The sequence below is a fragment of the Schistocerca nitens genome, chromosome 12, assembly GCF_023898315.1.
Source record: "Schistocerca nitens isolate TAMUIC-IGC-003100 chromosome 12, iqSchNite1.1, whole genome shotgun sequence".
NCBI classification, from domain to species: Eukaryota; Metazoa; Arthropoda; class Insecta; order Orthoptera; family Acrididae; genus Schistocerca; species Schistocerca nitens.
The window spans coordinates 100,943,365-100,954,370 of NC_064625.1; the positions used below are offsets into that span (position 1 = coordinate 100,943,365).

The 11,006-nt window shown below is 40.9% G+C and overlaps 1 protein-coding gene across 1 annotated transcript in view; it reads left to right on the forward strand.

The window, feature by feature from the left end:
* Window positions 1–9,779, forward strand: part of LOC126215112 (ras-related protein Rab-27A) — a 76,693-nt gene extending 66,914 nt beyond the window's left edge. Inside the window, exons 6-7 of the mRNA XM_049941766.1 lie at window positions 3,312–3,543; window positions 8,333–9,779. Coding sequence (XP_049797723.1) covers window positions 3,312–3,531 — 220 coding nt within the window. The 3' untranslated portion in view covers window positions 3,532–3,543; window positions 8,333–9,779. The remainder of the gene's footprint in view (window positions 1–3,311; window positions 3,544–8,332) is intronic.
* The last annotated feature ends 1,227 nt before the right edge of the window (window positions 9,780–11,006 follow it).

Genomic DNA, 11,006 nt, shown 5'->3' on the forward strand with positions numbered 1-11,006 from the left:
TTGTTCTTCCATGTGTGCCATATTTTCTCTACTGAGGTGCCCTGTCTACCAAAACACAGCTTCCACTCGAAAAACACTTCTAACAACCACTGAAGCTCAGTCATGTGCTCAACCTTAGACAGTCTGGTTATTCTCAAGTGTGAGAAGCATACAGAAACCTGAAACTTCCTGACAGATTAGGGCTTAATTCCAGAACCCCAGGCATAAGTCAAACACGTAGGTCTAGGTAACATAGATTTCTGTTATACTATAATAATATTAGCTCTGAGGTACTCCGTATGCAAAATTGAGTTGTAACTTTACAGTGCAGCTTAATGTTCCATAGAATGTAGGCAACTAGCTGTGGAGTTTGGACTCGATGTGAATTCTGTGACAACAAGTACCCTCTTATTTTCTTTTAGTTAGATATCTACAATCATCTGCACAGTTCATATCTTTTACATTAAGTTGTAATAGGATGCACAAAACACTAACAGGCCTGTGGTTCATTCAGTTATCATTGCACTACCGGATAACATTGACTACACAAATTGTAAGCTACAGGTTTTCCATAATTAAACTTCCAGTTTCAGAATACTGCAGAATGAGAAGCACTGTTCAAAATTATGTCAAATTTGAACAGTGTATTATTGATAGAGGGGGGGAGGGGCTGGTGAATGTTGTTTGTGTGTGCGTTGGGGGGTGGGGGTGGGGGTGAATTTTACCAATAGATGGTGCTGTAAGCATCTTAGTGTGAATGTGGTTGGCTAAAAAAGACAGATGAATTGCAATACGATTGCTATAGTTTTGGTGTACACTCACCGCCCCTATTGATCAATATGCATGACTGCACAAGTTCAGCAGTCCCCAGTTGTGACACTGTTAGTTAGGTAAACACATCCACCATGGCAAGGTCATAGCACATCGGATGGGAAAAATTGGCTTTTAATTGTCCTGTGCTAAAAACTACACAAAAACCAAAATGACTTAGGCAGAATGAAATTTTCACTCTGCAGTGGAGTGTGCGCTGATATCAAACTTTCTGGAAGATTAAAACCGTTTGGCAGACCGAGACTTGAACTCGGAACCTTTGCTATCATGGTCATGTGCTCTACCAACTGGGCTACCCAAGCGCGACTCATGACCTATCCTCACAGCTTTAATTCCACCAGTACTTTGTCTCCTCCCCTGCAAACTTCACAGAAGCTCTGCTGCAGACCTTGCAGAACTAGCACTCTTGGAAGAAAGAATGTTGTGAAGACATGGCTTAGCCACAGCTTTTGGGATGAACATTTTCACCCTTCAGCAGAGTGTGCGCTGATATGAAACTTCCTGGACTGGATCTCAAACTCAGGACCTTTGCCTTTTGGGGACAAGTGCTCTATAGAGCTACCCAAGCAAAACTCATGACCTGTCCTCACGGCTTTAATTCTGCCTGTACCTCATCTCCTACCTTCCAGACTTTAAAGAAGCTCTCCTGTAGACCTTGCAGAACTAGCACTCCTGGAAGAAAGGACATCACAGAGACATGGGTTTGCCACAGCCTGGGGGTTGTTCCCAGAACAAAATTTTCACTCTACAGTGGAGTGTGATATGCTAGTGTTAGTTCTGCGAGGACTGCAGGAGAGCTTCTGTGAAGTTTAGAAGATAGGAAACAAGGTACTGTCGAAATTAAAGCTGAGAGGGTGGGTCATGAGTCATGCTTGTGTAGCTCAATTGATAGAGCACTTGCCCGCAAAAGGCAAAGGTCGCAAGTTCGAGTCTCAGTCTGGCATACGTTTTCACCTGCCAGGAAGTTTCAAAATGACATGAGTTTCTAATTGTCATGAGACTGGTGCAAGATTTGTTCAATGTCCTGTCTAGTGTTTCCTGCCATCAGTTGAAATTGTGGAACAATGTTCTACAAAAGATCGGAGTGTCTTGAGGGTCACATTCAGAATGCATTTTGCAATGCTTGTGTTCAATTCAGGTGTGTTCATAATTGGAGAACTGAACACAAGATCCATCAGGTGCCCCCACAGTGAGAAGTCACATTGATTAATATCAGGTGATCTGGACAACCAGGCTGTAGGGAAATGATGGCTGAAGATTCTAGCATTTTCAGAATGCCTCTGCAGCAGCTGTTTTGCCGGCTGTGCAGTGGCCATCCCATAAAAATAATCCTAGCCACACTTCTGCACTGTTGAAGGGTTGGAATGTCATTAGTGTGCAAACGACACTCAAACTTTTCCAAGTGATGGTACAGGTAACAGGACCTGCAGGACCCATCTCCTTAAAAAAAATATGGCCCTGTGATAAACAGTGCCATCAGCCCACCACATAGTAACCTTTCCGGAATGAAGTGGTATTGGTTGATCTGAGTGCTGATTTTCTGATGCCCATATTCAGCAATTCTGTGTTTTGACATGTCCTTAGAGATAGAAATGGGCTTCATATGTCAACAGAAAGTCCGTGGCCATTCATTGTCCACTTCTATGGTAGCAAGACATTCCAGAGCCAACATTGGTCTTGCTGACAGGTCAGTAGAAAGCAACTCCCTAATATGGATGATTTTGAGTGGATAGCATTGGCGGATTTCTCGCAGAATTTTATGCACCATGCCCGCAGGCATGTCCAGTGGTCGGACCATTTTCTGTGCACTGCATATTTACAGAACACTGCTCACCCCCTGGTGCAGTGCTGTGGCCACAGCTTCAGCAGACATCAGATTAACTGCCCCCCACCCTTTCACTGCCACATTTCATTTATGAAGAACCTGTCTTTTCAAATTCTATAATCATTTTCTCCAGACACTTTGCGGACATTGCGCCAGTGCCTTTTTTCATACTCTTGAGCATCCAGAACTTCCGCAGGGCTACTGACGCACAGTCACCATTCTTGTAAAAGAGCTTTACCAGCAGCACTTGATCCTTCATGGAGATAGTCATGTTGGGCATCTCAGATGCAATCTGAGGAGCCCGTTCTGGACGTCTGCTGGTGTGTGTATTATGATGATTATTGCGCCATCTATTGGTCAGATTTTGTTAAATGTTTTCTTTGTTTCATGACATTTCCCCCTTCATCAATAGTATGCTGTTCAAATCTGACACCATTCCGAGTAGTTGTTCTCTTTCTACAACATTTTGAAATGAACTATAACTATGGGAACTGTGTGTGTGACAATTGTATATCATTTTATTATTGTGATTTTGATTGTTAGCTGCATAATTAACTGACCTAGTGCCCATCACAGTGTCTAGATAGTGTGCTGTGAAGTTTGTGCAGCAAATAAATAAATAGTACATGGTGGCCCACTGCCACAGGTGTTCAATCCAAATCGCACTTGCCCACAGGCTGGACTACCTGGAGACGAGTGCAGCGACGGGCCACAATGTGGCGCGGGCGGTCGAGCTGCTGGTGGAACGCGTGATGCGCCGCATGGAGACGGCTGTGGACCGCGCGATGCTGCCGGGCCGGAGGGGCCGCCCCCGCCAGGAAGGAGACCCGAGTGGCCCCGGGGGCGGAGCCGGCGTGGCCTCAGGGGGCGGTGGGGGTGGAGGCTGCTCCTGCTGATCACTGGCCTCGGTGAGTGGCACAATCCTGTTTTCTCTGTCCAGTCAATTAACGGTGTAGTTTTGGATCAGTTGAAAGAAAACAGCCCTCGGTCACTATTTTTAACGAATTAACCGGGTTGTAACACTGCTAGGAGTGTTTTCCTCAGTCAAGAGTCCGTTTGCAACCTGTAACCACATAAGTAACGAGCAGCCCTTAGTGGCTCGCCATCACAATTTTTTATCTTAAATATCTTTGTGACTAATGCCCTTTTGGCATATTTATTATTTTATAAATGACATATAAGTACTGCCAGTCTTTCACGATGAGTCTGTACTTATACTCTGTATCATACGTTTTTAGTCATAATTCTGTGACCATGTTATAGACCATTCCTTGATTTAAATTCTGAGGAAGACACTCCTAGCAGTGTAGAAACCTGGTTAATTCGTTAAAAATAGTGACCGAAGGCTGTTTTCTTTCAATTGTAACTATTCACAGTCTCTGAACGTGCAGCCATGTACAAAATTTTGTACTTTTGGATGTTTGATGAGTTGTGGATTCCTGTTTCTCAGAACATTTAACACATCAACTAACATGAGGGCGCCAGCGAACACGGCAAACTGTCACAAGTCACTTGTTGTGCCAGCCAGTGGCCCTATGCTCTAAATGATTTAGTACACTGTATCTTCAGATGCTGTTTTTCGAATGCAATTCCAGTCATGTACAGCTCGGCAATGAAATGTGTACCGTGGATGAACGCAGCCTGTAAATGTGATCTCAGTTGGCGATGTATTATTGGTTTATCCCCACCTTGCGGTTGTGGCTACTTACACTTCTCTATGCTGTATATTTCTCGTATTTCTTGATTGAGTTGATGGGGGTGAACAGGAAATTGGATAGGTATCTCGTTCAAAGTTCTCAAGGAGCTCAACTTCGCTGTCTGACATCAGGAAATACAAAAGGCTACTGCCTTACAGTTACACAGGCAAAAGATAAGATGAATAGAAAAGTGTGAAAGAAGTGTCAGGAGAATTACTTGCAAATTTCAAAACTCATCAAAGGTTTGAAGCTTTGGAACTGGTGAAGAAGGCAGTCACATTCTGTGAAACCTGGAACAAATGGCTCCACAGAACTTTTTATTCCAAGATGCACTGATTGCCATGTGCCTCAATCCTCTATTCTAATCAATTATTCAATAAATTGTATACTGTATGCCTGATCATTTCCTTTATTTTTGTCTGTTGTTCACAAATTGTTTTTTATTTCTAATTCTTGCTGCAAGGTAACTGACCTACAGCATTTGGTATCATCATGACTCACCGAACTCACATGTTATACATTGAGATGTGATGTACCTGCAGGCGTCCTAGAGAAGCATCTTTTTTTTATTTTTTATTTCAAACTTTTGAGCTGTAACAGGCACAAACAAGGATTGAGGAAAAAACTTTATTTTATTTAAGCAATTTCTAAGTTTTTGTGTATTTTTGTCAGCTGCCCTGGCAATATGGCCACATGCAGGTGCATGGCGTCTTGTGTAAGGATCTGCAGTATCTGCCAGTGACCTTGTAGCAATCAAAATGTTAAGTTACGGTGCTTATCTTGGAGGTAACTGAATAACCGTCGGTACCTGCTGCTGGCTAGCTACCTTTTTTTAACATGGCTAGGGGGCGTTCTGGCCAAGAGAAGCCTACTAGTACCCAACAGATGCCTTAATATAAGGATGAAATGTCTGAGAATGCACAGGTGGAGCAGATGAAACACGTTTTCAAATCGATAGTACTCGACAACGAGTGGGAGTATTGAGCTTGAGCAACCATGGCAGACAGCTCAGACAATACAGTTTCAGTCACTATGGAGCATTAGAGCATAGAGCATCTTGTGTTCACATTTGAGCAGTTTTTTAGAAACAGTGACTCTGTGGTCACCATTAAAAGCCTTTTCCATCGAAAGTTCAATGTCGGACCAAGATGCAGTCCCAGATCCAAACACTATACTCCACTGGGTTGCAGCATTTAGGAATACTGGATCTGTGCTGAAAAGGTAACCACCTTCTGGATGAACCATTCTGATTTAACTCCAGAAAGTGTAGACAGAGTGAGAACAGCAGGTCTTGCTATTCCGAAACGATCCACTAGGCAACAGGCTGTATCGCTGGCTGTCGTATCATTTGCTTCATCGCATCTTATGTGCTGTTCTCAAATTTCACACGTAAAAAATAATGATTCACCAGTGAAATAGATTTTGTGCTGTACAGAGAATTTTGTGGCATGATGGACGCTATTCTTAGGGAAGGTGCAGATGTCCCTATTGAATTCCCATATGTCTAGCTCCAACTGCCATTCTGTATTCAAAGTCTGTTAATTCCCATCGTGCAGCTAAAATTACATTGGAAACCTTTTCACATGAATTACCCGAGTACAAATGACAGCTCCACTGGTGCACTGCCCTTTTATATGAGAATTGGCCAGAAAGTAATGCACCACATTTTTTTTCTTCAGTAATTCTTTATTGAACATAACGAGAATTATGCACACGAAAGTATGGTGTTTTATCTACACATCCCATTTTTCCGCATAATCTCCTTTTCTATGAGCTTCCTACAGCACGAAACAAGGACATGTACGAGGTGCGGCTAGAAAAAAACCGGACTGATGCTGGAAAAAACATTTATTTACAATTTCATGTTATCTCCTTCAATGTACTCTCCTCCTCGGTCTCTACACCGCTCCATACGAATTTTCCACTGTTCATAGCAATGCTGCAGATCATTTTCGGTAAGTCCATACATTACTTCCGTCGCTTTTTCTTTTACTGCTTCAACAGTCTCAAATCTAGTTCCTTTCAAAGCTGACTTGACTTTAGGGAAAAGAAAAAAGTAACAGGGGGCCAAATCAGGTGAGTAGGGTGGATGATCTAAGATGGGAATGTTGTGTTTTGCCAAAAACGTCTTCACTGACAACGCACTGTGAGCTGGGGCATTGTCTCGGTGAAGGATCCATGACTTTTTTCTCCAGAAATCGTTCCGTTTTCTCCGTACTCGCTCACGTAGGGTAGCCAGGACGCTAATGTAGTAATTCTGATTCACTGTTTGTCCCTCTGGTACCCAATCAATGTGCACAATCCCTTCGATGTCAAAAAAAACAATCATCATTGCCTTGAATTTCGATTTTGACATTCGTGCTTTTTTTTGTCGTGGAGAACCAGGAGTTTTCCAATGCATCGATTGGCGTTTAGTTTCGGGATCGTAAGTAAAAAACCACGATTCATCGCAAGTAATAACATTTTGTAAGAAGGTGGGATCACTTTCAATGTTTTCCAGGATGTCAGAACAAATCATTCTTCGGTGTTCCTTCTGTTCAATTGTGAGACACTTTGGAACCATTTTTGAACACACTTTGTTCATGTTGAAACTTTCATGAAGAATCTGCCTAACACTTTCCTTGTCAACTCCTGTTAACTCAGACACTGCTCTGATTGTTAAACGGCGATCTTGTCGAACAAGTTTACCGATTTTTTCAATGTTTGCATCAGTTTTTGCTGACAATGGTCTGCCAGTGCGAGTGTCATCACTGATGTCTTCGCGGCCACCCTTAAATCGTTTAAACCACTCAAACACTTGTGTTCGTGATAAACAATCATCGCCGTACACTTGTTGTAACATTACAAACGTTTCACTTGCAGATTTTCCTAGTTTGAAACAAAATTTGATGTTAACACGCTGTTCTTTCTGTACACTCAACATTTTCCGATGCACGGACAAAACGTCAACTACTTAAAACAGACGCCACGGGCAGACTGAGTGCAGGAGGCAGATGAAACTCGAGCAGTAGGCGGAGCGAGAGTCACGTGACAGGCCACGCGACTTTCAGCCTTATTGCATTCGTTTTATTGTTTCACCAGTACTAGTCCGGTTTTTTTCTAGCCACACCTCGTATGCCCTCTCAGTACGAGTCCCTGCTCTGATGATGGAGCCAGTGTTTCACTATGTGAATCACCTCCAGATGCAGCACCAACTTCCGAGTTGTAATGCATCTGTCCTCGCGAATGACAACATCAGCTCGCTGCAACAAGTCAGGTGTGACAGCCGTGGACGTTCTCCTCGACTGCTGCAAATTGTGGAGCTCCGCCGAACCGCCTTCTGATGACCTCACCCTCTGTGCCCAGTGACTAACTGTACTTCTGTCGACAACAGATGCTCCGAAAACTTTGCAGAAGAGTTTGTGAATATTCGCACAGTTTCTTTCTCTGCACTGAGAAATTCAATGATGGCACATTGATTGTAACGTACATCACTTACAGACACCATTTTGAAACTGTCCTGCAGCAACGTTATCTGTCAGAAGTGACGGAAACTTGGCGCCCACACTCAAGAGATTTCAAATAATACATTTGTAACATTTTGCATTCACAGCATTGTTTCCGGCTGAGGAAAAAAATGCAGTGCATTACTTTCTGGGCAACCCTTGTATCTTGTGTAGGTGATGCTACCACCAGCTGTATATTTGTATATTAGTATCCCTTGACTTTTGTCACCTCACTGTAGGGGCCATTGTAGCAACAGTAACTGATCTAACAATTGTGACAAACACTTATTGTCTTATATAGGTGTTGCCAACCGCAGTGCCGTATTCTGCCTGTTTACATATCTCTGTATTTGAATATGCATGCCTATACCAGTTTCTTTGGCGCTTAAGTGCAATAAAAAAAAATTACACGACGGTCTGTACGTTGTCTTAAGCAGTGTGGGTATAGACTTAGTTCTTTTGTTTGGGATTGATTGCAACACAATTTTAATCTTTGTTTCTTAATTCATTTCCAGGAATTGTACCTTCATTTGGTGGGAACGTGACCAAACATACACCAACGCAGTAATCCAATCTCGAGACAGAATATCAGGCTTAAAATATATATTGAACTACATTAAAGTTAGTTATTTTCTGTCTTAAAGCCATCGATTTATGTTGTTACTTTTGTATTTCACTTTTTTAATTTTTTCAGTAATTTTAATATTATAGTGAAAATACAGTCATTTGTAAATTTGTCGTCATATGTTAGCACAAATAATAATGTTGGAAACTGTTGGAGAAGAAACAATTAGTCTTCCAATTAAGATGGTACAGTAGCAGTAACTTCTGGTAATGGAAGAGGAAGCGTGGGTCTCGGATGTGAATCCAGGAGATTGGCACTATTACAGATCATAAGTTTGTACCGTAAACATTTAGTGGTAAATCACAAATTGTCGGTACTGGTGTGAGACATTTCATTGCAAGAATCTCGATTTAGGATCATGTTTAAATTATTATTAAGTATTTTGTGTTTTTGAGGTGGTTTACTCCAGAATTGGGCACCATTATGTAAAATCCTTTGCAGTTATGAATGTCATTAATTCATGATTCTTTAGTTGGTTGTATTGCAATTTTTTTTAGCTGTGGTTCACTGAATGTTTGTACTAATGATGGTTCTCTCCTGGGGCGCTAGAGCTCTCTCTCAAGCCTGCGGGCGGCTGATTCAGGGGGTTGTTGGAAGAAAGTGCCAATCACAAAAGTGTTTCATGCTGCTGTTAAGTGTGTGCTTAAATTCAGCAGTGAAAACTTAAATACAATAAGGCAAAACTAATTGTGTAGTAGACAGCTTTTTCTAACTGTACATATGGATAAGCTAATTACCGAAATGTGGTGCTTTTGTAACATGAGAAATAGTGCGATCAGATTAATCCGTACTAAGCTGAAGGTTAGCGAGGCTTAGCATTTTCTTCCATTGACCCCCTCAGTATGTATCATCCTCTATAGATGATGGGCTATAAGGCTTTAATATTCTCAATTCAGTGTTTGTCACATCGACCGACTGCTTCACATCTGCTATAAAAAAAAAAGACATCTGCAGTTTTTATTCATATTTTATAGAATGTGTTGTCACTTTTATTTTTTGAAAAACTTGTGTTGGCCTAATTGGGTAATATGTTAGCTTCCCAGATTCTTTCAAATACAGAAATATAATTCTGCCGGGAGAAGTAAGCTGAAACATTAAACCATTTTGTGCTGTGCGGTGAGGCATTCGTATTATGAATCTCCTAACTTGACTTTGGAACATTCATGAATTATCTTCTCAGGCTTGAAGACATAATATGAGTTAGCTACATTTTGAATAAACGATGTACAGAGCAGAATAACTGTGTACATCATAAAAATACAAAACAATTGTCAAAGTATTAATTACTCTTACAGTAGGCTTATAAAGTGATGATGGCACTAAATTGTAACCTTGGAGGGAGGGGGATGGCATATAATTTTGCAAGCTTTGTGAAATCTCTCTCTCTCTCTCTCTCTCTCTCTCTCTCTCTCTCTCTCTCTCTCTCTCTCTCTCTCTGGATATCACAAAGATGCAGTGATCAGTAGAAAAATCAATTACTTTTTTGTGATTTTATTAGTGACTGAAATTTCTTGAATCTCATTTTATAGTATTGTATTTCTTTTTAGTTGACTATCTATCATTTGTGATAATCAGTGTAAATGTTTATTTGAAATCCTTAAATATGGCATTTGGACACACAATGAAATGTGTGTATGGAGGTCACAGCAATAAGTTGTAGTTCCAATTTGTGGGTGGTTTAACCGTTATCTTTAGGGAGGCAATTGATACATAAGCCTAGTTCCCCTTTTGATCTTCTTACTTTCCCACAAAGATAGTTATCTGGTTGCATCATTCTAACCAGTGAAAATATTTAAGAAAGAAATTTCATTATACCGCAGAATGCAACGTCAGGAGTGTTGCGCATCAGAGATGGATGTTCATTCTCCTTTGTGCCTCACTGTGTCAGCGTATAGAGTGCTTTAGAAGTTACGTCTTTAGAATAAATCACATGTCGATATTCCACTTATAATGTTATGTGGCCAACTGAGTCACTGTATATGTAGGACTTTGAAATTGCCTCCAAATTAAAACTCAATATACATTTAGCTGGTGCTCGCATATATGCGTATGCAGTAACTAACTGTCATATAGTGTGTGTTCAGACTTGCTGTCTCAGTATTATGTATGTATTTGTATAAGTATTGATGTGTATGGCCATGTCAAATCTAAATGCATCGCAGTTGTTATATACTGAAATGCTTGTGTGTTCGTACTGTGTGTCTTTGACAGAAAATGTTATGACTGGTTGTTACTTATAAACTGAGCTAGTATATTTTCATTCACATCATTACTATAAGTGAATTCCTCAAACAGTTATCAGTATTTTGTACCGATATGTACCTAAAAAGGGGTGGAGATATAAATATTTAACGAATATGTATAATTTTGAAATCTTGTTGCTTAGATAAGTCAGATACAATTGTTGAATGTTATGTAGAAAGGGAGATAGTGAAGTGTCTGCATATTAAATTGGGTTTGGCAGAAGTGGTATCACAAAAGTCATCAAAAGCACACATTTTCTGTTTTAATACCTCGTGATGTTTGCCCCAACCACCAGATGCAAGTAACAATGAATTCCAACT